At 42.4% G+C, this 26,989-nt stretch overlaps 2 protein-coding genes across 3 annotated transcripts; both read left to right on the top strand.

Annotated features, from left to right (window-relative positions):
• The first annotated feature begins 988 nt into the window (after nucleotides 1–988).
• Nucleotides 989–22,692, top strand: nap1l1 (nucleosome assembly protein 1-like 1). Of its 2 annotated transcripts, XM_026147772.2 has the most exons (16): nucleotides 989–1,123; nucleotides 5,095–5,133; nucleotides 6,145–6,233; nucleotides 8,972–9,074; nucleotides 11,273–11,414; nucleotides 13,731–13,811; nucleotides 14,168–14,296; nucleotides 14,451–14,522; nucleotides 14,598–14,737; nucleotides 15,203–15,348; nucleotides 15,450–15,469; nucleotides 15,950–16,072; nucleotides 16,200–16,232; nucleotides 16,319–16,369; nucleotides 19,847–19,883; nucleotides 22,552–22,692. In XM_026147772.2, the coding sequence occupies exons 2-15, from the start codon at nucleotides 5,117–5,119 to the stop codon at nucleotides 19,850–19,852; spliced, it is 1,152 nt and encodes a 383-aa protein (XP_026003557.1). In that variant the 5' UTR covers nucleotides 989–1,123; nucleotides 5,095–5,116; the 3' UTR covers nucleotides 19,853–19,883; nucleotides 22,552–22,692. The 2 variants fall into 2 exon arrangements, with proteins under 2 accessions (XP_026003557.1, XP_026003556.1); XM_026147771.2 differs by lacking the exon at nucleotides 19,847–19,883.
• Nucleotides 22,693–25,733: 3,041 nt separating this feature from the next.
• On the top strand, nucleotides 25,734–26,186 carry phlda1 (pleckstrin homology-like domain, family A, member 1). The gene has a single exon (XM_026147782.2). The coding sequence runs from the start codon at nucleotides 25,734–25,736 to the stop codon at nucleotides 26,184–26,186; it is 453 nt and encodes a 150-aa protein (XP_026003567.1).
• The last annotated feature ends 803 nt before the right edge of the window (nucleotides 26,187–26,989 follow it).

Genomic DNA, 26,989 nt, shown 5'->3' with positions numbered 1-26,989 from the left:
GGTGTACACACAGTTCATTTTTAAGCAAACCACCATAAAGTGTGAGTACGTTGTTGGGTCACCATGTAAGTAAAGTAAAAAGTAAGTAACATTTTATTTGCATAACACCTTTCAAGATAAAAACCACAAAGTGCTTCACAGAAAAGCTAAAACATAGCTAGAACAGCTGAAACACACATTAGCATTGAAGTCTGAGAGTTTTTATGACTAAAATAGATACCGCCAACAAAAGGTCCCAAAGTGTGGTTTGTTGTAGTCAAAGTGGCTGAGGATGCTGGTGAAGACATGGTGATTTTGATGCTAATAACAGGGGGAGCACGAATCTTGCTGGGGAAACTGAGAATGAAGATTATGGCAAAAGGACGAGCGTCACAACGTCCATGACGTCCGTGGCACCCAGACTCTAGAATAACCTCCCCGTTCATATTCGCACTGCCGAGTCTATCCAGTCTTTTAAATTACGTCTTAAAACTTATTTTTTTACTTTGGCTTTTGATTCTGTCTAGTTGGCTGTTTTAGCTTGTTGCGTTGTTACCTATTGTTTGTTGTCCTCTTCTATTGTTTGTTTTAACTGTCTCATGTTTTTATTGACAGTGAAGCACTATGGTCAACACTGTTGTTTTTAATATGTGCTATATAAATAAATTTTGATTTGATGATGAGTGTAATCAGTTCCCCAGGCAGTGATGATGAAGACGACTGCTTGCACGATGAAGGCAATGGAGCTGGTAGCTGCGATCATGACAATCGTGGTATAAGATAATGACTGGAAATGACATGGTGAAGAAGTTTAAGACGCTGATTAAGAGAGAGTTGTGACGATAATGAATGAATGAGGTGATGAAGAGCAGCAACCAGATGATTAGAAGACTATAAGGAGGACTGGAACGATGTTTCCTCATCCTCTGCTTTCCCCCCCTAGGGGCAACCTCACCGCCGCCCCTCCCATGCACAGCGTTGCCTCGGTGATTGCCGGTTTACGTGATGACGTCGGATGTATATGAGCGCAGGCGGCGGGATCTCTCTCCCTTTTACCGCCATCGGAGCGGAGTCTCTTTCTTCCCCGAGACCGCTTCACTGCGTAGCGCCGCTAACCAAACCAGCCTCCGGCTAGACAGCGAAGGTAAGAGACGGGAGTTGGGAATGGCTTCGGCGCTAACGCCCCAAACTTGGTCGTCGTCCCCGAAGTTGAATTTCAGTCCCACTGTATGAGCGAACGGTGGCAAGAGGGTGACAGCGCTGCTTTTGCTAATGCTAGTCAAGTCAGACAGTGGCAGCAGCCATTGAGACTGGCTCCACCATGATGTGTGTTAACGTTACACGCGATTTGGGAAAAAAAAACAATAAAACAGCGTTTATGTTCGTCCGCTTCCACCGGACTGTTTGACCAGTCATTGCATTCGCAGAGAGGACAAAACGCTGGCTAAGTCCGGCACTTGTCGGCGTTTTTCGACATTTGTTGACACGTGTCTCCTTTCTTGTAATTTTGGACTTGACCTTATTTTTATTTTTGTGGAGGATGGGTGGGTGGAGATGGAGGGGGACGGGGGACTGTTCACGAGACTGAGCTTTACTGATAACGGCACGCGGCGTTTGGTTGAATTGGATAGTCGGTTCTATTACATAAGGGGAAGCTGGTTAAAACGTGGTGCTGGAGCGTTGACACCACTTCCTAACTGGCCCATATTTTCTAGTTACAGCACCGTGTCTGTCGAAGCTGTTCCTCCCACTTGCTCTCCCCGAGTAGTGCGCATCGAGCTAGCAGCACGCAAGCTAGCTTTAACTAGCAGCGCACACACAAGAGCTCTTTGATACTAGACTGAGGCAGGCCGGCTAAAGTTGGTCTGTACACTAGCCGGAGTCCGGCTTGTTTTATGTGGGTAAAATGAGTAAACGTTTCAACAGGTTGGCTGCCAAATGAAGCCGAAATGTGGTTTCAGCAGGCAGGCATCCACCCGGGGCTTTTTGTTAGTCATGAATGGGTCGACATGACTTCAGCATGCAACACGTGGTCGCTGGGCAGGGATAGAAGAAATGGCTATCTTGAGTAAGGGTCTGTCTTTGGGCCAGTTTGATGTTTTTAGGAGAATGTAATCAATTAGCTGCTCCGTGTTGCAATTAGTCTTCTCTAGGGAAGACGTAGGTGGGTTTAAGTTGTCTTTTTTTTCATTTTTAATGGCAATTACACACCATACAAAGTGGGAGCAGCTTAAATCTTTTTTGTTCAAATGAATCGCCACATATAGCTCTGGAAGCGCTGATGTTGTTATCACTTTTCACAATGAAAAAACAAGTTGAGGTATTTTAGGGACTTAAACAATGAGGCATGCTGTTGATATTGACACAGGTTGGCCTCGGCAATTTGATAGAAAATGCTCCAGGCTGGTATTATCCTGTGCGTAATATACCCAAGTCTTTGTTTCGTGCATTATAAGTCAACTACCCCAACTAAAAACACTGTCATCTCATTCTGCACAGTGGAAGTTTTTTTTCTTTTCTTTTTTTGTCCTAAGAGCTTCCTCCAGTACTTATCAATAATTTGGAGAAATAGAGAGGTGGTAGGGATGGTGGGTGTCATCCTAGAGTAACAAAGCACATGTGCTTTTATTATTCCTAGACACTTTCAGATTTATTCATTTGTCAGTGTAAACTTAAAAAGTGAAAGCCTAAAAACGTTTCTTGCTATTCCAAAAGTGGCAGACTGCAGGTTTCATTTGAGAAATGGGATGTAATTAAAGTCACAAACCAGCCAACAAGGCAGGCTTCTCCCTAAATCAGTTATCCTCTGCAAGAGGGAAGAAACACATTGATCTGTCATGTGACTTTTCCAAACTAAAAGTGTCACATCAGCTCTGCAGCTGAATAATCTTGGCGTATCGGCTGAATATAGCCCACCTGAGATAAACAGTTATGATATGCTGCTTTGTTGAAATAATTTTCTTGCTCTGTTGAAAGACCTACATAGATTTTTGGTTTCGATTCTAATTTGTCAAAAGTTAAGTGTAATAGATTATAAGCTCCTGGGCTTTAGTTCTTGAAGCCCTGCAGCTGCTAGTGTTACAGGCTAACAAGGGACAGATTTGCCCCTGGGATGACAGTTGAATGTAGTTAATGAGTTGGGACAGCAGCAAGAACATGGCAGTCAGGAAAAGGATTATGGACCTTTTTACCATCATCTGCACTCTGCTGAAATGCCGTCGTGTCATTCATGTGTTGCTAGGTCAGTGATGATTCATATAAAATGTGTCTTGTAACATTGTCATGATAAAGTAGTGGTAGTCAAAGTCCATTAGACTTTTAAAAAATTGAATAATTGTTTTTTTTTTTCTTAATGGGGAAAAAAATACTTTGGCTCATGTGTTCCTCCATGGCACTCAGCTGCCTCTTCAGTGAGTCTTGGGTCCATCCTTTATGGGTTTTAGCAGCAATTGCATGCAAGTCGCATCCTAGAGCTGGTGGAGAACTGGTTCCTGTAGTGCTAAACCAAACTGTACCAGGCTACAGGAGTAGAAAAGGGACTGCTGTCAAGCAGCTAAACTCCCAGCTGGTGGAGTTGGAATATGTCTGTAGGGAGAGGCAACTGAATTGCATCAAGGACCCGCCACCCTAATCAGTCTCTCAGGGGAAGGTGGCCTTGGCTGAGTGGCAAGGGGGTGACTGACTAACAGCCAGGGTTGATCCCATGTAGACTGGGATGGGACTCTTAAAATAAGCATGTGATGGATTTAGACAAATCCTGAGTGTTTAATAAAAATTCTTTGGAAAAAGAAGTTAATTATTTATTTACTTAATTATTTGGGGATGGGCGTGTTATTAGAGATTAGTAAAGTTTATTTGAATATCGATCATAGCAGGTAATAGTAGCCACAGTGCTAAACAGACTGCTGTACTGATCGGCAAAGGACTAATGAGGGAAAGATGACATTCATATGCACTAAAGTCATTTTCAGTCTTTTGTTTTTAATCAGTGTGTGAATGCCTCATAAGGCTCTGCTTTGATCTTTCGTGAGATGCTGTCAGTGCTGTGTTGACTGCAGCCTAGGGTTCCTTTTATATGCATTTTTCATGCATTTCCTCTGGAGTGGAGGGTAGTGCTGTGTGTGCACTATTTTCAGGAGTAGCATTACTTATACAGCCAGTTTAGTTTCATTTGCATCAAAATGGTGAGGCTGCAGTTTTACATTTTTAAAATTATACAATAAAAACTATATCATTTTAGTTTTGTGGTAATAAGAAGGGAAAGGGACTTGATATGAAGTAACTCGAGTTTTTGTGGTTTATTATTAGCGTTCTCTAACAACATTGTGGGGCGCTTATTGCAGAAATTTTTCTATTTATTTTTTTTACTGTGGAGGTGCTCAGTAACATTCCAGTAGCTGTTTAACAACACAATGAAGGACTGTTAAATTTAAACCAGTATCTTTATATTAGCTTAGAAGTTGGTTGTAAACGGTGTTCAACAGAAATCTTAGTGTACTAATTAAAAACATGAATGCACATTAATATCCTCAATGCCCCCGCAGATACCTTTCCTTTCTGCAAGTTCTTAATATTAGTGGACATGCCAGGCTTTTTGTTTTTAAGTATATTACATAAAATTGTTCAGAGTGGTGGTATTCACCCTTTAACTGCTTACTAGAAAAAGATGTGTAAAGGTAGAGATGAGGCTCAACAGACGGATGAACTACTGATAAGAGCCGCATTTTGGTTGTGGTCATTACTCCTGAACTTTCCACTGTGAGAACAGAAGTTGTATAACATAAAGTGTGCTCTAGCTCAATCATGCGTAACCTCATGCATGTGTCTTCGGTGCCCTCTGGTACTTATACAAATTGCACTACACCTTTGTGCGTATGAAATTTCTATTGTCATTAAATGATTTACTCTGGCTCTTAGAGCCAGTTTTTAAACTGAAACTAGTCATTTTGAGCAGGTTGTGTTAATAAGTTGCCATCTCCTAACCTGGTTAGGATAGATGCAGCTTTGCCTTTAGGCTGAACAATTTTGCAAAAAGCCTGTGTAGTGCACCCCTCTGGTAACAATAACATGTAATCCAGGATTTCTAAGCTAACTGGTTCTGTTCTTTCTTTCTAGCATCACTTGAGACTCGGTTAATATGGCAGACATCGACAAGTAAGTACATTATGTGGTGTTGATAACTAAAATTAAACATTGGGCCTCTCTGTCAACTCGTTTTTTTTTTTGTTTTTTTTTTCTTTTCTAAGTTGAAAGTGACATTTTTTGTGCTTATAAGGTAAACCTTGAATATACCAAAAGCAGAACCATGGAGAGGTCCAGATTAGTTGCGGTAAAGCCTGACAAAGGGTTTGCTGCAGGTGGGACACCTGTCAAAGCATCCACACCCCAGCCTTTTATTCTAAAATTCCTGTGTCGTTGTTGCAAAAGAGGCAGTGATTTATAGTTGCACACTCATTATGATATGAAATGGGACTTTTTAACATGAAGCCTACAGTAGTTGTTTTTGGAGCCAGCTTCATGTGGTCATTGGAGGAACTGCAGTTTCTGGTACTGAGTTTTCAGATTCAGAAAGTGCCCCTCAGGTTAAATCTAAGGGTGCAGTGCAGTAGGAGCTCCTCCACACACCTCTCCAACACCTAGGGTTACTTTTTTTCCCCCTTTAAATGAGTGTTTTACAGGCCACCTTTAAAACATGTATGGCTCTGTAACAATGGCCCAATCGGATGGAAGCTGTCTCTTTGACTCTTAAATTCTTCCACTCTTGGGCATTGATTTTTCACAATAGTCTGCAGCCTGATGGAAGGATGAGACGGGCTAGTGAAGCTGTGTTATGTTCGGTATTGAACTGTGATAGTGCTGCATCTTGAAGTTGGGCATCATGTTTCACTGCTTTGAGCAGCATCATGGGTAAAGGCAGACTCCAGTTTTGTTTACTAGTGAATTTTTCGAGCTGCACCGCATCACTGCTGGCCCTCACTCAGTATCAGGATGATCTTGGGCAAGGTGTGTCAGCATGGCAGTTGGCTCTTCATTGCTGGCATAGTGGTCAGTGATCAGCCAAAAGATGGCAGGAGTGTTTGGCCAATCTTAAATGTTCCTTCATAAGTACTGCTTTGTTTTGGCTAACATTTCCACCCTCTGTCCTTCCCCTCTCTCCTTGAGCAGCAAAGATCAGGCTGAGATGGACCCAGCAGATATGGAGGATGTTGAGGAAGTGGAAGAGGAGGAGACGGGAGAAGATGAAAACAGCAAAGGTAAGGCAGTCTCAGTATACTTACAGTCTAGAGTTGAATTGCGCATATTCTGTGGTTTAGGTGAAATGTAGAAGTGGGGGAATGTGGGGTCACATGTGCCCCCCCTCAAAAAAAGCTATTTAGCCAGTGCCAAAGGAATATCAATAGCCAACTGATAACATTGAGAAGATGGCAATTCAAACACTCAGTATCAGTGGGTGAACAAAGTGGCACATAAACTTGAATACAGCATAATAGACTTAACAGTTGAGAGCTGGGAGCACTGATCCGTTTTATTTTGGGATCTCGATGCTGTTTATGTATTCTTTGATCCTCAATGGTTCTGACGACTCCTCACATATTGGCCTACTCCTGGCTTATTGTGGCTAGATATAGATTGCTGCTTGGGCCTATCTTTTTATAGCTAGTTTGAGCAGTGTTTTAAAAGCCAGACTTGAAAGAAGACTGATTCTGGCTGCCTACGTCTGATCTGTCACAGCGGCCACACTTTAAGGAAGTCTGTACACAAGACCTAGAAGCTGGGGGAGGATTATAAATGCATGAGTAATACATGGTTGCAGCCTGCTGGCGTTAACATGCAGTGTAGACCCTCATTAAGAAATCTTTTGAGATTTCACACATGAGGGCTGTTGTGGAACACCTGTAACTTGGGAATCACAAGCTCTGAACATTTGAGATTTTTAACTGATGTTTGAGATGAATGTAAATCTATTAATTACATGAAGCACCCCACGCCCTGCAGATACTCCTCTGCTTTATTGTAGGGTTTCAGTAATGCTGTAGCTTCAGTTGCACAGGTACTGTGGTGTAGTACAGTTTCTGTAGTGTGTGGATGCACTATAGAGCAGTTCCTGTGGTTGGTAGATTTGGTAATGATTAAAAACAAGTTTTTATTGCTGGTTGTGTAGTAGCGGCACCTTGGTTGAAATTCAGTTACTACTACAGTTGTGCGATATGACCAAAATCTCATCTCCCGATATAAAACATCTGTCGTCCGATAACGATATAAATCACAAAAATGTAACATTTTCTGTAAATTCTGTGAATCTCGGGCAGCTCGACTTGCGTGAAGTGTTTCCAGCTGCGCGTAGCTGGAGTCGAGTGTTTTAGGCGATGCATGAAACTATACATTTTTAGACATGAGTTGTAACGACGCCGTTTTCTTTGAGTATTTATTACACGGCGTGCTGCGGGGAGAAGCCTGTTCTAACGTTTGAGTCTAAGGTTTATTTTTTAGCACCTGGCGGCTCTTTTTTACTTCTCATCCGTAAACATTCTGCATCTTTCACGTGATTCAGTTTATTTTGAAAAGTCTCAACAGGATCTTGAGCTTTATTGTGAAAGGTTTATGTGGAAAATAAACAAGCGGACACGCGATGGTGTTACCGTCGTTGTTGCATCGACGATGCATAAAAACAGGCGCTTGTCCGTCCGTAGTGTGGTTATATTAAATATAAGAGAAAGAGAGAACTTTAAGAAATGAATATAGGCACTACAGGGACATCAGAACCATGAAAAAACATTACCGTAAACAGTTTATTTTGCAACACCACGAAACAAACGATAGCGTAAAATGAAACGATAGATGTTTTTATATCGTCATCCGATATATATCGTTATATCGAGCAGCCCTACCTACAGTCGTTCCAGTAAGCTGAGCCGATAGACTTTGACTTGAGGTTTTGTTTTTTGTTTTTTTTGGTGTCAGTTTAACAACATGGGCAGTTATAGTTGCTCAACCTGCCCCTGCATTTACATAACTTGAGGAATGTGCTACAGCTGCTAGTTAACTTAATTCTGACAGTGCTGCAAATGGGTTTTAACATAATTCAAATCCCCCTCAGTGACCCGGTTTAAGTGTGTATAGCTTTAAAACCTCAAATGTAACAGTTGAAGACTACAGGGGGATCAGTTTGTAAAGGTGTAGTGATGCTTTTCTAAAACAATCTAATGTGGTGGTTTACACACAGCTCAGTGGTTCAGTTTCAGTCAGAGACACAAATCCACTTTCAGGTTTCTTCAGAAAGGTTATCCAGGGTTAAACTATACCAAATAAAAACATGTGGCACTGCCTGCTGTGGTGACCCCTTGTCACAAGGGGAGCAACATTTGTTTTGTCACTTCATAACAGCCCCCTTCTTGTGTTTTTGGTCTACTACAGAATTCTACATTAAAGCATCTGCTTAAGGAGCTGATTTTGTCTAAATTCAGAGAAGCTTATTTATTTGACTCGGTGCAGCATCCCAGACAGCTCGCTGATTTTTGGCTTGTAACACAAGGAAAATGTCCAGGATGTGCCAGCAGAGAAAAGTGACTTCCAGTCTTTTTAATCTTCTCACCTGCCAGCAGCAATCTGACTGAGCTTTGATAGGTGTGAGCAATGTGTCGGACACTTGGGTTGTACCATCTGTCACCTGTCTGGCTGCACAAAGAGCACTCTTTGACTGCTGAGCATATATGTATATGCAACATTCGTAATGCACATAACCAGACATCAACCTCTGTTTCCACACTTTAAAGCATACAACAAGCAAAGTACTTAAGAGCACTCCACCGAGCAGTGATGGAATGGTTACAAAAACAATCGTGAAATTGTTATTGTGCAGCTCCTGATTTGGGTTTCAATTATAAATCAGTATATTTGAGTGTAGTTTTAAGTGAATCCCGCTCAACATCAGTTCTGAGATGATGCTCAAGTTCTGCTCATAGATTTCTTTTCACTGTATGTTTCTCTTCAGCTCGTCAGCTGACTGTCCAGATGATGCAGAATCCACAGATCCTGGCTGCGCTGCAGGAGAGGCTGGATGGTTTGAATGGCTCACCATCAGGGTACATGGAGAGGTGAGGGATGGCTCATTTGTCTTGCCTGAGCAGCACACAGGCAGCTCTGAATTGAGAATAATGTACAGACTTTGTTTTTGTTTTTATATTAAGGTTTTTATGCAAGAGTGGTATTCACTAAATTTTGTTCAGTAGATCCTGCTTTTTTTTTTTTTTTTTTTTTTTTTTTTTTAAAGTCTGGCTGTTGGCAACTGTTGCTGTGGGCTTTCCATCAGTTACAGCAATCACTTCCTTGCAAATAGACAATCAAAAACATCCACCTACAATCTACATGCTTCAGCATACTGATGAGTATCTGAAATGGTGACGACACCTTGTTGAGTAGAAATGCAAATGACTTTGAAGTTGAGGTCAACACCAACGGTGCAGTCAAAACCAGCGAGTCATGAGTTGATGAGCATCTACCGGTGTGACACTACATGGCTCAAGAAATACAACCGGGTTTCAGTGTGAAGCAGGTGGGCTTCTTACATTGAAGTGGGAAGCCTCAGCCCCTGGCGAGGTCAGCTATTATCGTCTCGGATGCGATGAAGGAAGAACGCATGTTGAGTTTCAAACATCACTTTGTAAGGACAGCTGGTTTTAAATTGGGTATGCTGAGGCACATAAAGGTGAGATGTATGGTAATAGGAAAACCCATTTAATGTCTTACAGACCACTTCCAGACTGTAGGCAGTGAAACATTAAACAGAAGTTCAAACAAGACAAAATTGTCTGTTCGTTTTAAAATGCAAAATCCAAAGTCTAGCTCTGCTTTCTCAGTGTAAGTGGCTGTGAGCACCTGGTGTCCTTCATAAAACAGCATACCAGAGAGCCTTTAAAATAAATGCATACAATGATGTTGTGGAAAAAGGACAGTGGGGCACCGCATTTCAGGGCATAGTACTGGCATCAGTTGTAAATAATGAGGGCTGCTTTAGTGGGCGAATAGCTGCACAAAGACTTTATTTTGTGTAGTCACTTGAGTTAACATGGATCAATTTGTTGCCTGAGTCCAGGAAATGTAATCGCAGCTGACGTGAGTCATAGTTAAAACGAAAACAATCCAAGTGGAGGAGATACTTTTAACAAAAACCACACTGAAGGATGCTTGCTGAAACGGCGACAGTTCAGTCAGTGGTTGGGGCTTCTGAGATGCTAGGTTGTGAGCGTCGCTGTGCATCTTGGCTACAGGGCTGAGCCACCCACTGCTCCTCTCTTCAGCAAAACCATCAGCAAGCAGCTCTTTAATCAACATGTCAAGTGTTTGGCAGTCACCACCAAACTCACCGGTTGCATCCCAGCACTTGGGACTCAAACACGCATTCCCCTGCCAGACTAGTGCAGGCATCTCTAATTTACCACACTGCAGAGAAACTTGACTGGGTGCAGTCTCTCTGCACTTCTGAGTCTGGTTAACTGATCATTCAACAGATTCTAAAGATGTAATTAGGATGTTAAAGTTGCAGGGTGTCCAAATGGGACTGCAGAGATGTGCACCTTCAAAAGCAGAAACATGGGGTCTGATGTGAAAGAACAAGCAGAAAGAGCAGATTTGCATTACAGGAGAATTTATTCCACCATCAGATAAATGCACTATATTGAAAGCTAGCTGAATGGAATCGGTAGCATCCTACAAAATAAGTCTGCGATGAGTTGGAAATGAGAAGCATGGATGTGATGAAATGGTTTCATATTCATTTCAGTTTGCGTTTTAAAAATATAAACTGTCTGTCATTAAAAGCAAACATGGAAGTGACCTTGTAAGACATGAGGAGGAACCCCTCTCTCATCTACAGCAAGACCCAGGCCACAAGTTCCCCAAGTGTCCACCAAGTAAATCTGCAAAAGAAACCGACGCTGGTGTTAAATGAAGCAAATCTGAATAAAAGCAGTTCTCAGCATAGTTTTTTTTACTGTTTTTAAAATGTTTTCTTGGAAGGCCATCCTGACTCACTATGGATCCTCTGGGGAGAGTATGTCTGCACTTTGTTGCCATTCTCTAAAGCTCTCTGCAGATTAACTTCTGAAGAGGGGGCCGCTCTTTGCCTCAATCACTTTTTCCCCCCTGTGACTTAAATTTTTTTTGTAAGGGCTAGAAAACGAATGACAATCAAGTATATATATATTTATACTTACATTTTTTATTTGGAGTTTAAATATTACTTTTCAATAACCAGGATTGTCCTCATGTCTTCTGTTCATGTGTCCTCCCTCAGTTTACCAAAGGTCGTAAAGAGACGTGTCAATGCTCTCAAGAACCTGCAGGTCAAATGTGCCCACATTGAAGCGAAGTTCTACGAGGAAGTACATGAGCTGGAAAGAAAGTATGCTGCCCTCTACCAGCCCCTCTTCGACAAAGTATGTTTTTGGTCTTGTGTATACTTTGTAAAGAAGTCATGGTTTGTCACCACAAAGTAAAACTTACTGCGTATTATGTGTTCCAGTGTGATGCAGCCACTCTTTAGTCACTCACAGTAAGACCAGAAGCCTAATTTTGTATGGCTCTTTCCTTTACAGAGACTTAGGACATAAATGACAATTTAAAAACTCTTTTTAGAATGTATTTATTTATTTTTGTTTTTTTGAAGAACGGTTGAATCACAAATTCTGCTCTTCAGAAGAAACTCTCATAAGCCTACAGGTTGCATATACATTTACCTAAACATTGATTAAATACAAGAATCTGCTGAGCGCTTCCTGAGGGCCAAAGCGCTCGATTTGAACAAGACTTGCAGCTCTCACGTTGTAACTGGACATGAGTAGGTTTAGACCTGCATTGATACTGATGTGTTTGACGCTTTCTCCTTGAGCATCATTTGTCTCGAGTGCACACTTTCTTGAATCTGTGAAGCTACATCAGGATTTAGAAGCAGCTCAGGGAACTTGGAGCTTGCATAGAAAACGTATGGCTCTGGTCTGCTGTTTGAGCACACTCCATGTGTGTCAGTGTATCTATAGTAACCATAGCTCTTTCATCATTCTTCCATCTGTGGTGGAGCCAAGAAAGCAGCTTTTCTCAGATATGCTGCAAACCTTTGATAATCTGGGACCAGAATTTTTCTGGGAAATGAAATGAGTTGTTTTCTCAACTATAAAAATAGTTCCTCTTAAATGTTAACTGATAGTCAAGTAAATGCTTTAAGCTGACTTGTGTTGAAAGGTTTGCTTTGTGTTGCATCAGAAGGTGATGAAAGAAGAGGTTGTAAAAAGCCCCTTTATGGATTTGGATCACACTGTTGTACTGCGTGTAACATAAGTGCACGATCTAGGGCTGCTCGATTATGGCAAAAATGATAATCACGATTATTTTCACTGAAATTGAGATCACGATTATTTGACGATATTTATTTAACCCTTTAAGACCTACTATAGAACCAAGTCCACCAGAGCTTATATTATTTTTATTTATTTTTTTTACATGCTGTAGTGCCATTTGTGGGAGCATTTCAAGTTGCTATACATCAATACAACTGTTATAGCCCATATTTTAATAATATGTATGCATTAAGTCCATAGTAATTACATAAATTGCAAAAAAGTGCAATAAACTAAAAAAATTGAAAATCGCTTTTGTTTTGTTTACATATATTTCTACTTGGAGAAATTTAAGAGGTTTATCCCTCAAAACTTTAAATACAATAAAGTTGCAAAAAATAGTTTACAACAACAGGAAATTTATTTTGAGTGTCTTCATAGTTTTATTTTGGAGATACAGCAATTTTTATATACTGCAGGAAAAACAAAAAACAATCCTATGATGCAAATTTGCAAAGAAAACAGCAAGTGCATCATTTCACTGTGGGAAGTGTTACGAACAGCTGATAGGAACGGCAAAGCCTGTTTCTGGAATATTATGTTTTTGTTCCTGCAAGAGCTTTTTATGCAAAGCTATATGTGGAACGAAACCGTGACCGAGGACAAGCTGATGGCATCAGATGTAAGTACAACTCCTCCGGTTTCATATGCAAAACAAATTATTGCGCTAGCTTACACGGTTCAGGTTCTACAGGGATTTAAAAATAGTTACACAAAACTGAGCGTGCTGCTCTGACCGGCTTTAAAGGGTTAACAATGACTTTAAAAAAATAATATAAAATAGTGTGCAACACCACTGAAGTTTTTTTTTTTTTAAACTCTCTTTTCAACCAACGGCAGTCACTCTCCAAATAACTTCTGCTTAGCTTTCCGAGCTTCCCTCGGGTCCTCTTAATCAGCGGTCTCCAACCTTTTTTGCGCCACGGACGGTTTATGCCCGACAATATTTTCACGGACCGGCCTTTAAGGTGTCGCGGATAAATGAGGGAGGGGCTAATAATCGGCTCAGTCATTTTTAATGATCGTTAAAAGCCCAGATCGTAATCGTGATTAAAATTCGATTAATTGGGCAGCCCTAGCACGATCCTTCACCTTTGCAGTGAGGACTGCTTTCAAGCTGCTGTTCTGGGTGTTTCTGATGTCACTAATGCAGTGTTAAAGGCACCTTTTCCTGTAAAGTAACACTGTTTGAAATGACTACTTTGCCATTTGAATCCAGAGATCGCTTGTTCTCATACAACTCACAGAATGCAGGATTTGTTTATTTTGTAAGAACTGATTTGCTGTGGTATAACTTGCAGTATAAAATAAATGCATGTGTAAATATGTAATTCAGATGGTTCTCTCGTTTCCTCACAGAGAAGTGACATAGTGAAAGCAGCTTATGAGCCCACAGATGAGGAATGTGAATGGAAAGCGGATGAAGAGGAAGAGCTGACGGTACGTAAGCAGGGACAAATGACAAATACACCTGCATGCTTACTGTACAAATACTTGGCTTTCTGCATTTTTCTGCTTTCACATTTCATACGTGGACCAAATTGTCTTCCCAAAGTGACAGCACAGCATCCAACCATCACTGATTTCAGACAACTGCTTTTCAGAGTGGATTAAATCTGTACTATGGTGCTGCATGTGAAGCTAGGTTTTTTTTTTTTTTTTTTTTTAACATCCCCTTTTGGTCATTACTGTTCAGTGCTGTGTGGTTGTATATGTGGACGGGGCATAAAATGTTTTGGTTTGTTTATTCACCAAACACACATACAAATACTTAAAAGAAAACCTCTTTTAACCAGGATGAGATGAAGGAGAAGGCCAAGTTGGAGGAAGAGAAGAAGGATGAGGAAAAAGAAGACCCCAAAGGCATTCCTGAATTCTGGTTAACGGTTTTCAAAAATGTGGATCTGCTCAGTGACATGCTGCAGGTATGTTTACGCACACAGAAAATGGGTCACAGACAGCGACTACTTCTCTAATTCAATAATCAGGGTTTGCTTCCACCTCCTGGCCAATAGCTGTATAGGCTGGCTCGTGTGGTTTTCTGTGTTTGCTTCTAAACCACTTCTTCCCTCCCCTCAGGAACATGATGAACCCATCCTTAAGCATTTACAAGACATTAAAGTAAAATTCTCAGATCCAGGACAGCCAATGGTAAGTGTGCTTCTCATACTTTAAATGGCTAAAACCAGTCTGACTGTTTGCTCATCAGCCTCTTGTGTTCACCAGAGCTTCACATTAGAGTTCCAGTTTGAGCCAAACGACTTCTTCACAAACACAGTGTTGACAAAAACCTACAAGATGAGGTCAGAGCCCGATGAGAACGACCCCTTCTCCTTCGATGGGCCAGAGATCATGAGCTGCACAGGGTGAGTGTCGGCGATTCTTTTTTTTCTTTTCAGGTTTTTGTTTTCTAAGCAACTTTTGATGCACATAATGAAATGCTGCCAAAGAGCTTATCATTTCTTCAGTTTTGCACCTCAGCTGTTACAGGCTGATGGAGTGGTGCTGTTGAGTGGGCAACGTGGCAGCTTGTGAACTGACATAGGACTTTGAAAGTCATACCATAGGTGCACCGACCAAATATCTGAGATGAGTCTGAACTCTGTGACCTCAAGGTCACAATTTATAAATCAAATGTATACCAAACTCGTATTAACTTGGAGGTTGTGGGTGAGCACTGGTGGCCACCAGTATTGCTCTCCAACCAGAGAGGCAGAGGATAATTGAAAGTCCTTACTGGATAATTCGTACATCCCAGATGTTTTTTAGATTTGACACTTCAAATGCTGCCTCCTGACCTTGTTTCCATTGCTCCTTGTTTTTGACAACAGCTGCACGATTGAATGGACAAAGGGCAAGAACGTCACATTGAAAACAATCAAAAAGAAACAAAAGCACAAGGGCCGTGGCACGGTCAGGACGGTCACCAAAACGGTCCCCAACGACTCCTTTTTCAACTTCTTCACCCCACCAGAGGGTAAGAGTGACATGGCAGAGAAGTTGACCGTTGCTATACAGAGTTTGCTCCAGTCTGAGTTTGTTTGCATTGTTTCATTTTGATCTGTGCTTTCTTTGCAGTCCCAGAAAATGGCGAGTTGGTAAGTTGGTGCTTTTACACACCATTTCACCTGGGATGTCTTTTGATATTAACTTGAACTTCTTTATATGAGACGCACACTTCCATTAACCTCAAACATCATGTAGTGACTTAAAAACATGATTTGGTGACCCAGATAAGTAACTACAGTCAAGGTTGCCAGAGGGGCTGGTCTGTGAATCTTAATATTGAGTAATACTAGAAGCAAAGCCACTACAGTTTGGCAACAAACTGTTTTCTCAACTTTTGATTTTGACAAAATTCAAATTTTATCACACACTAACTGCATCTTGGCACATCTTAAAGGCAAACCTTAGTGCCTGACAGGCCAGAGGATTTGTAATCAGTTTTGTACCCATTCTTCCCTCCAAGGAGGAAACGCACTTCAGATGCCATTTGTATAGAAATGCTGAATCAGGGGCAGCTCTGGTTGCTTTCTCACTTTGTTCAGGAAATGCATGAATAAACTGTCTGATTTCAGGATGAGGATTCGGAAGCCATTCTGGCTGCTGACTTTGAAATTGGCCACTTCATCCGCGAACGTATCGTACCCCGAGCGGTGCTGTATTTCACAGGAGAGGCCATAGAGGATGATGACGATGATGTGAGTGTGGGCATTTGATATCTTGGGTGGGGTTACAAAGTGATTGAGTTGTAAGAATTAATTCAACTTAGATAAGCATTTTAATTTGGCATGATCCTGGCTCTTAACAAATGTTTTTCTTTTACAGTATGATGAAGAGGGAGAGGAGGCAGATGATGAGGTAAAACCACCAAAAAACTACCACAGGCCACTAAAGCTTACATTTTGGAAGTTGTAGACTGAAGTTGCCCTGTGCTGTGTGTTCAGGAAGGTGAAGAGGAGGCTGACGAGGAGAACGACCCCGACTATGATCCCAAGGTGAGAGAACATGTCTGTAAAGATCTCTGGTGCTGTGAGAAAAGACCTTACTCAGCAGTTCTCAACTTTGATGGCTCAGGATTTTCTTACTTAAGGCGATGGATAGCTTCACGAGTCACTGCGTTCAGAATCTTTCTGCATAATTTTCTGTCACCTGAGGATCCTGAGCTGCAGGTGGAGAACAGCTGATTTCAACATACAGAATACATACTGTCAACAAATGCATCTCATTTTACACCAGCTTTAATTTGCTTCAGCTTCTGTTCTGTTGTGACCTTGGTTTGGTTCTCTGGTTAAGACAGAAAATGCATCCAGTTGATATTTTGTCTTTTCAGCGCTCCATTTTCCGCTTGACTTTTACAAGTTGTTGAAATTTGAATGCTGCATGTTGTTGTTGTTAAAGCTAAAGTAACACAGATACAGTATGCCAGAAACAAAAGGACACAAGGAAAAAAAAGTCCTTCAAGTTTGTACAGAATTTTAGCCAATAGGCTTTCTGCCACATTTGGACACGATTTTACCTCATTTTATGGTAACTGCCCAGAAACGTATCAAAATCTATCTGCCAGTAAGCAATTTATCTTCATTCATTTATCTTTACTTCATCACCTAATGAACAAATTCATCTGGAAACCACGTCAATCTTAGTCTAAACCAGGGGTCGGCAACCCTAGGCACGGCACGCGAAGGGTTTACTGATGGCACGACCATAGCTGGACTGGCCAGATTTTTGGTGGAGGCCAGCAGGTGGATGAGGGAAGGAGAGGCAGGAGGAGGAGAGACCCGAGGCGGCCGCCGGTCTGAGTGTCAGGTGAACTGAAATTATGACCTGCAGTCTATCTGGGTCAGATATAAACCAAGTTTAGGTGCAGTTTATTTTTGTTGTGCTGACTTTTTACAGTCAGTTACAATAACTCGTACTGCATGCTAGCTAGCATGATGGAGTTTCTATACAGCTGGGTGGGTGCTGTGATGTTACTGATAGTGAACTTTGTTTTATTCATAAGGTTAGTTAGTAGAGTTGCCAACCGTCCCGTAAAAAGACAGAATCGTCCTGCATTCAGAGAAATTATTACGCGTTTCGTGTTGAGCTGAGAAGAGACGCAGTTTGTCCCGGACTTCAGCTACAATGAAAAAGACACAAAGCTGGATTTATTCTGTCGTTACACTTCAGCTGCTTCTTCTCTCATTCTCTCTCATGAATGAGTTGAAGTTATGAGCTGTTTCTGAGAGACAAATAACACCAGGATCCTTTTCTAAGTAGCTGACAGCTGGTAACTGTGCAGGGGCGGATCTAGGAAAGTTTTGCCAGGGGGCAGGTAGGGCATTAACAGGGAAAGGGGGGCACAAAGAAATACTTTCTTATTCTCATTTAAAATGTCTCGCTGTTATTAAATAATTATCTGAAGCTTACAACCAAAGTGTTTATCTGATGTAAAATGTATAGAAATCATACATATACCAACAAGACTGTACATCACTGTCACAGCAGCATTTGTTTTCATTCAAAGGCTTTATGGCTTTAATACCTGGTGGGCCGGTCTCTAATTAAAACGATTTTGTGTCCCAGTCCAGCCCTGAGCACGACACGCAGTGAATTAATCTGAGAAGGTGCATCAAAAAATAAATGGCTGGGCCAGCGGGGCACATCGCAAATTAGCTCGCATAGACACATTAGTTGTGTCGCTTCTTAATGACGGTATCTTAGCTAACAACCCCAACTACCAGATTCAACTTGTATTTGTCTAAAAATAACTTAGAGGGACGTTGTTAGCTTTCCACATTCCGACACTTCAAAAGCTTCAGGAGCTGTCCGCTCAGCACAGCATCAGCACCACGGAGATACACGGATACATCCGTAGACTCGAGACACAATGCATTTTTGGGACTTTCAGGCGTTTGGACCAATGTTTTCTTTTCTGAACAAACCAGAAATCTTTAATGAGCAGCTGGATTTGTCTCGCATTAACTGGCTGAGGTAATGCCAGTTAATGCAACATCGAAGCAGCTGGAATCCACAGCTGTGAGTGTTCATGGAGCTGCATGTTCACCTGCTGGACATCACTACCTGACAAGCTTGACTGTCTTCAGAACATTGCAGAGGCCTTATTGACAGTATTTGGCTCTACATATCTGTGTGAGCAGATTTTCTCTCACATGAGTGTCCTCAGGTAGCTGTCCGCTGGACACCCGGAGACCTGTGTGTCTGAGTGGGAGACCAGAGATCACATTAACATGTCTCTGTATTAACAAACATGCCAAATTGGCCCAGTTTATTTTTCTTGTTGTTGTGAGGAGACCATAAATAGCGTTTGTATTTTCTGTTGTACAGTTCATTTGCTGTTATGGATAAAAAGTGTCTTTTTTTGTTTTTATTGTGTAACTTCATAGAGTGTTATTAAATTTATTCTTAATGCAATCATATGGCACACTGACTTCTGAGGAATTTTTAAATGGCACTCGCCATCAGAAAGGTTGCCGACCCCTGGTCTAAACCTTAGACTGGATATAAAACATTAATTTAAGTCACAAATGACTGCAATATTAAAGTCATCAATCAAGTTAAAGTAGGTGCTTTTCTCCCCCCTCACCCAGAGCTGCCGAGGCTGCCTACGTCCCAGGATTCCAAATTTACTGTAACCTGAACACACCAGCTGTGTTTATTGTGACAGTCCAATTACTACTATGTATCTTTACTACATTATGGTTACTCAGCAGGTTACTCAATGAGCCAGACCACTTTGTAAAGTATTGTGACTGAGAGCCAGGGGTCCTTCATCACCTGTCAGCAAACATTCACTGCATTAGAAATAAACTTGAAAATGCATGGAATGTAAAGACAACATTATACAGTATTTATCAGTTTAACATTGCTTGAACCACCCGTCATGGTCAGCAGCTTTTAATGGGCCAGAAATTCTGTGCCCATCTTTAACCATTTGAATAGAAGTGGGCATGCACACACCAAATGAAGTGCAAATCTGATGAGATTTGGCCTAGTCCCCCCGAGACACAAAATAACAGGTTGTCTCCTGCGGGGCTCTTTGTTCACTGAGATTCTCTGCATCCTTCTTGATGAAGGTAATGCAGCTGGAAAAAACTGAGTAAACAAAAGCACTGGAAACGGCAGCAAGATGCATGAACGTCTGTGATCAATGGACTCAAAGTGTCCTTTTGTAGGTAGTCATATTTGTACGGTTGGGTTTTTGAGGGGTTACCTGCATGACCTTGCGTGTTGACTCATTTGGTGTAATTCAAAGTTACTAGTCTCAGGCCAAACTGAAGAAGCTGAGTTTGACACCACAGCATGTAAACAAGCATGAGCTCTGCTGCTGCTTTGCTCAACTAAAACATCTGACATTCTGTATTCTGCGAGTTTGGCTTTTTCTTTTTTTTTCCTCCTATTCATTGATGTGTCTTCATCACCTGTCACTTTGGCATATTTTGTCAGCTACTCTTTAAATTTTTCCTCACTAGGTTTAAGTGGTGACTGTAGAAAAATAACCCTATCCTGGTAGGTACAGCTCATTAATTGTCAGCTTTTCCACCATCACACCCCCACCACCCTCCACCCCCACACCTTTTGATTTTGGGTTATGGCTTTTCCATCTTTGTCTCTCTCCACCCTTCCTCGGCTGCTGTGTTAACACTATCCTGACTTACTAACTCACTGGTTTGGCTTTTTTATTTTTTCTTTCATGAAGTTTAACCCATATTAGAGCTCTGCATTTGCACCTGTATCATTTCTGTATGTTGAAGCGAGCCCAACCTTCTTTGTTTTGTCCCCACCATGTTGAACTCTTCCCATGCACAAACACAGGCTAGTTCATCAGGGTGATGATTTGTTTGGCAAAAATGTCCTTTTTGTTTATGTGTGAGTTCCCATTTAAATGTCATTGGTCTGTTCGTCCATGAACGTCCTTTGTTTTCCTTCATGACCTCTGTTCATCTACATGCCCCCAATACAGGGCTGCTGTGATGTCTTAATGTCTGGTTAAATGGCTCTCAAATGTCCCCAAAAGTGCTTTTAATTCTAAAGGGCCTGTTACGATCCATTAGAAACTGGAGTTCTGGTAGTATATGGAGAAAGAAGCTCAGATGCTGCAGCAGTGGTGTTGGTTACAGACAGGGCATTCGTTTTTTGAATGTGTACTTTGAGTCGCTCATTAAAGCCACATGTGTTGAACGGTGGCAGCAACGACCTCACTCTGTAGTAATGTGTGTGGCATCAGGCCATGAAGAGCAGCCTTGAACAGCTGCAGCGTGCCATCATCACCTCTGCAAGTGTGTAATGTCCAAGGATGTCCCACCCTGAGTGTGCCGGGGGCTTAATGATCCTCTGTGGTTTTAAACCTTAAGTTGCCCCAGTGTTTCATTTATTTGGCAGCTAATTGATTTGATCTGAAGTCCTTGAGTTTATGTTTAAAGTGTCGACATTTGTTATTTTGAAAGGGCTAATGGAAAATGGGCTCCTATGGCAGATGTTTGGGTCTCTCCCAAGTTTGTACTGTGGATACGGAGTCCCATTATTCAACTTTGCTGGTTTAAAAAAAAAAAAATACCCCAGCCATTGTTAATTTAATTAACCAGCGGAGATTCTGAAGCTAAATTTTCAGTCACTGAATCTCTGGCAGTTAGCTGGTTGGATGTTGGTATATCAGCCTCTAATCAACAAGTTACACAGAAATGTCTGATTTCTTTTTTTGTTTTAGTGAACAATCATTATTATTTTGTCCTCCACAGGACTCATTATGAGATTATCTCACACAGTGATGGAGGCCTCGAAACTCCAGTATTTGTCTGCATTTGTTGAAGATTACTGAGCGAGTTTCTTTCCTCACCATAAGTCAAACTGAGGACAGCAGATTGTTCTGTTGACACACCCCATCAAGAAGATCCACCAGCTCGTCTTAAAATGAGATCTATCATGTCGTTAATGTTTCAGAGAGATCTGAAAGTTGTCATTTCCTAAGGCACCAAGATACATTTCGGCGTTCTCAAACGGCAACATTTAAGTCTCAGAAAAATGAGCAAACTGTTTATCTCATGAGGAATTACCTTTACCTGTCATTCCTGGTTGCTCAGAATGCATCAAGTAGACGAGTAGAAATGTGTTTACTGGATGAATGTGCTGATAAATGGAACAGAATAATCCTTTAATCCTTTGGCACAGCTGACAATAAGAGAATCAAAGTGTATTCTATGATGTTGGAAACCCTTCACACTGATTTCTGAAGTGCTTAGTAACATGCGAGTGCTGAAAGATGTCTGAGGGTGCTTTAAGAGTTGCATAAGATTGACATGCTCCTGGTAGATGCCAACTAATGTGCGTTAAAGCAGGAACCGTAATATTGCTGAAACTAGCATGTTAGGCTGGCATGTTGGGGATGCTGGCAGCTGATGGTTTTTGTGCAGTAGAGGCTGGTGGGTGGGGAAGTGGTCCTTACTCAGACATGAGCGCACAGCCCCCTGAAGTTTCCCAGTCACGACTGCAGTAAAGTAAAAATGACAGGAACCTCCTAGCTGTGTAAAAGAAACTTGCAATACCTACAGCTCGCTCAGGGCACTATAAAACTCCAAGCCATCCACATCGGGCTTTATTTTATCCATTTAAGCACTTTATCTCCCTCACACCTGTGGTCAGCTTAGCTTTCATCATGAGTGCTCTTACACTTACACTCCAGAAGAAAAACTTGAAATGGCCATCTAAGGTTTGTCACTATTTTGCCTCATGCTGATACAAAGACATATGGGGAAAGATTTATATGAAGCACTTAAAGGTCACAAGTTGCATATGATAATTAGAAAAAAATGTTAGCTTAGCAGAGCCAGCCTACTGCTAAGCTAACCTGCTGCTGGAGCTTCCCACGGGAGTGCACTCGATCCTCTGAAAGTCATGTCACTTTCAAATGGTCTCACCAGCACCCTAAAGAATCCCTGGCCTGATGTTTATTTGCATCAATACTGTTTAACAAAAAGTATTTTCATACTGCTGTCTGTCTAATGTGAATGTGTCAGTCATCACATCCTTGTCATTTCTGTTGCATTTAAAAATAGCTGAGGTGAGAAGTTTGAGTTTGTAGCTGCTTGAGTGGTGGAGTGGCGTGACTGCGTACGTGCCGTTTGAATGAGTCCGTATGGAGCGGCCTTCATCTTAACACCCACCATCCTGTTTCTTACAGAAGGATGCAGCCCCCCCAGCTGAGTGCAAGCAGCAGTGAAGCCTGACCCGGCTGCCTCGAGGATCAACTGCACTGTAACAGCTTCTCAAAAGAAGAAATATATAAATAAAAAAAATAAAAAAATAGTTACTTACCGCCTTATAATGTTTTGTATTTTTCTTGGTAGAGAACTTGGAGAAAAAAAGGTTTCAAGATTTTTGTTACAAAAACTCATGGTAATATACTGGGAGCAGTGTGGCTCGATATACATAGTATTTTACTAGACCTGTTTTCCCCTCTCTTCCTTCTCTGTACAATAGTTAGACTGCAGGAAGATAACCTCCCTCAAAAAGCATGAACTTGTTTCTTCACTGCTAAACTAGTTTGGGTTCTTGTGAAGTCTTTTGTTGTATTTGCTCTTAGACAACAGCTGTGGTTTAGACTGGCATTGCGGCGACACCAATCTATATATCCTCTCCTCCAAGCTAAATTCCAGGTCGTCCCAGTGATTTATTTTAGCTTTTGTTTTCTAAACTCTTAGCGGGGACTTGAGCACTTAAAAGAGAACTCACAAAGCACTGTAGCATTTCCAGACAGGATGGATGTGTTAGCTGCACCTGAGTGTCCAGTCCAGTTTATTCTGTGGGATCCACAGTTGCCACCCCCTCACCTGACTTTTCTTTTTCCCACTCCCCCACAATTTCTTTGGGAATTCCTGTGCCACCTGTGCTCCACTGCTTTCCGCTTAAACATTCCGGTAAACGGACTGGCTGGCCCCATTAGTGAACCTCTTAAAGGGTCTGCCATTCTTCCTCCGGACGGACTGTTAAAATGATATCAAAACTGACGTTTGCAGTGACTTCTTCGCTCCTGTGGCTCTCTACAGCCGACTCTCGAACATTCCTTATCTTAAGAAAACTCTGGAAGGTGGGGTGAGACAGTTTGTCAGGATGGCGTAGTAACCTCACGCTTCAGGCTCCTCGAAGGCTCGCAGTAGTGTGGCTGTCGTCTTTTTCTATAGCACTTTGTTACTTGTGTGGTGTACCAGTGGTGTCCTGTCCAATTATTCAATGTGAGCAGCCCTTTGACTCCTCCCACCCCATACCTGGGGGGATGTGAGAGGGGGTGCTGCTGTAGCCCCGCTCTGCAGAGTTCAAGTTGTGCTATTTGGTTTAAAGTGCATTACCGTTGTTGTCGAGGGAGGCACACTAGTCCCATTCAGGGAAGCTTTATAGGAACAGTGTTGGGCAGATGTAGCACGGTGGATGACAAGGGGAGGGGTGGAGTGTCAAGATTGGGCTCACCTCACTTTTTCCCTCTTCGGTTTGTTCACCCCCATCATGTAACCAATTCATGTCGCATGTGAACCTGAGCCCAGTAGCTGAGGTCACGGTTCATTTTTATCACTGTGAAAGAAATGGGGGAGTGTGATAAGGCCATTGTGTTGGCTCATGACCCACCACCCTGCCCACCCAAACCTGCTTCCTTTGTTACCCAGAATGCCTTGGAAAAGGTTGTCGGAGCAATACTTAAAGCCAGGAGAGGAACTGAAATGTAACAGCAGCCTTGCTCCCCCCAGTCCTTTAGCGTCCCCCCCCCCCCCCCCCCCTTTCCTCTCCCCTCGGTTGTGAGAACAGCCATCTGTTGGTTGTCATTGGGGCATCATCATGTCCACTGTGGAGATCCAGGGTACTTGGCATTTTGCAGGGAGTGTCCAGATCATGTTCATTGGAAATGGACTGACTGGATTTCTGTGGGGGCGTCCTTCTGAGCAGCTGTTGTCAAGGCAAAATGCTATGCTACAAAATACTAATGTACTCAATAACTGTACGTGTATGTTCATGAATAAATTGGTTAAACATGTATGTGATGGCTGACTTTTTCTCTCTCTCCTCCCCATCAAGTTTTTGTTTGTAGAATATTTCAATCTGTCACATCAACACAATGCTTTGCTTGTTATCACCCGGAAACTACAGCATGGTTATTAGGTTGCCATCAAAGTATATTTGCATGCCCTGACACTTATTTTTAAACTTGTAGTCGTGCATCATAAAATATCACAAATGGTCCTGACAAAGTGTTGTGTTTAAAATAAGCGTTCCAATTTAAACTGTCTTATGCACGTGAGTCGGCTTCATTTACTGCCTTGAATATACCTGTTCTTTGGGAAAGTGACTTGTATTTCCTTCATTTATCCTGTTAAAGTCTCATTGACATGAAAAAATGTCTTTTGTCAAAACAGATTTGGCCAAGAGTGTCAGAAATTCTGAATAACAAATATCACAGCAGTTTTATAAATGTCATTTAAGGGACCAAAAAAGAACTGGACTGGTTATAATGAAGCCATCATACTTGAAAAGCAGGTGATTTCTTTGTGTTATAAATAACCCACTCATTATGATTACCAACAAAACACACTGAATAAAAAAAAAAAAAAAAACACAAGCCCCAGAAATTACTTTTCAAACTACGCTGGGAATGTGGCCTATGAAGTGCTTGTTCCAGCAGATGGCGCAGTTGTGCAACATTTGAAACCATGTCCCCCGGGGAGTGCGGTTTGTAATAGAAACTGAACATGAGCACACAGAACCCCACACAAGAACCAAAAGGTCAATTGAATGGAGAGTGAAGGGCAGCAGTAGTGATGCAAATGAAAACTGAGTGCATGTAAAGCAGGCTGCAGGTGCTTACTGTCACTGTGATTCACTTGGAGGGCAGTGAATCTGAATGACTGACTACAATAATTTGCCTGCGTTTCAGTCTAGGCGGTGTTACAGTGTTTATGCATGAAGGCGAAATCTCAGCTCTGCGCAGTGCAACTTAAAGCACCTCTGATGCGTCTGCACATACTGGCAGACTTTCAATCTCTTCTTCCATACTAAACTGAAAATACTGACGTTATCAGTACTCTGCTTTGTGCTCATCCCAGGAGGCTGGATGTTACTCAGGGGGGCGGTGCACCTCTTCAGACCCCTCCCGCCCCCAACCCACTTCTCTCTCTCTCACACACACACATATACACACACAACACACAAACACCGCAAACAGACAGGCAGGCTGGCAGCCTTCTCACTACAGCCAGCGCTTCTTGGAGCCGCAGTCACAAGCAGCATCCCATGCCTTTCACCTGCTTGGGAGTAAAACACGCGTCCAGTCCGTGAAGCAGCCACGAAGGGCAGGAGCACCGAGGCGTCCGGGTAAACATGCTGGAAAACGGGAGGAAAGTGTTCAAGGAGGGTCTGCTGGAGAAACGGAGCGACGGGCTGCTGCAGCTCTGGAAGAAGAAACACTGCGTCCTGACCGAGGACGGCGTGCTGCTGCTGCCGCCCAAGCAACACGACCACCAGCAGCATCACGGCGGCGGCGGGGACGCGGGCAAAGTCAAGGAGCTCCACTTCGCCAACATGAAGACGGTGGACTGCGTGGAGCGGAAGGGTAAATACGTGTACTTCACGGTGGTCATGACGGAGGGGAAGGAGATCGACTTCAGGTGCCCGCAAGACGAGGGCTGGAACGCGGAGATCACTCTGCAGATGGTCCAGTACAAGAACCGGCAGGCGATCCTGGCCGTCAAGTCCACCCGGCAGAAGCAGCAGCTGCTCGTGGTGCAGATGCCCGGACAAAAGACCGTGCGCAGCTCTCCGAACGTAGCGTGACCTGCGGCGAGTCCCGCAGACACTGGTGCACGATTTGCGGTAAGACAGCTACAGGAGAAAGCGGTGGAGGGGGCTCCCCCGGGTCCGCGGACCACCCGGGGGTACCCTTTAAATTAAAAAGCGTTTATCTTCTGGATGTTTGAACCAAGAGCAGGGACGCGTGTTTTACTGTCAGTGGTCCAACTAATCCCACGAAACCAGGATTTATTTTGGTGAAACAAAAAAAAAAGTTTAGGAGCCCCCCGCGCGCTTTAGGCCTCCTTGTACCCCCCCTCGTGGAGGTGAATTCGCTCGCAAGAAAAGAGACTTCGACGGCAGGTTTGACATTTTATAAAAGGGTTTCTCACCAAAACCTACCTTTCGCTCTGATAACCGTAAAATGAAATGATGCCCCTGACATAATCACTTACAGTTAAGTAATTCCGACAATTCACTTCATCCATACATAACCGAAAGACTCGTGTGCGATTTAAAATAGTAGTCCATCTGTCTAAATCTAAATTTAAGCTAACTTTAAACTGGTGTAAAGATTCATGCACTAAAGTTTAAGTAAAGCTGAAGTGAAACATCGCGTGCCAAATTACGCGTAGATATGCGCAGACTTTGCAGGCGTATTCGTGAAGGTGCGCGCGCACATGACGTGAAGCCCACAAATGCGTCTTAAGGTGTTCTGTAGGAGCAGCTGGACGGAGCACGTGCAGCTTTTGGTCCAGTCAAACACTCAAAGCCAGCCTGAACCAACACAGATGTTTGTTTTTCCCAATTCACGGTGAAAAATAATCCGCATCAATTACAAATATGGC

The sequence above is a fragment of the Astatotilapia calliptera genome, chromosome 17, assembly GCF_964374335.1.
Source record: "Astatotilapia calliptera chromosome 17, fAstCal68.1, whole genome shotgun sequence".
Taxonomy (NCBI): domain Eukaryota; kingdom Metazoa; phylum Chordata; class Actinopteri; order Cichliformes; family Cichlidae; genus Astatotilapia; species Astatotilapia calliptera.
Note: the sequence above shows the minus strand (reverse complement) of the source record. Positions and strands in the feature narration are given on the sequence as shown.

Bases quoted from the DNA above. Each gene is read 5' to 3' on its own strand.
- nap1l1 (XM_026147771.2), top strand. The intron at 6,234-8,971 runs GTAAGGCAGTCT...GTTTCTCTTCAG, and splicing joins AGAAGATGAAAACAGCAAAG to CTCGTCAGCTGACTGTCCAG. The intron at 13,812-14,167 runs GTACGTAAGCAG...TCTTTTAACCAG, and splicing joins ATGAAGAGGAAGAGCTGACG to GATGAGATGAAGGAGAAGGC.
- phlda1 (XM_026147782.2), top strand. From the start codon at position 25,734: ATGCTGGAAAACGGGAGGAAAGTGTTCAAGGAGGGTCTGCTGGAGAAA.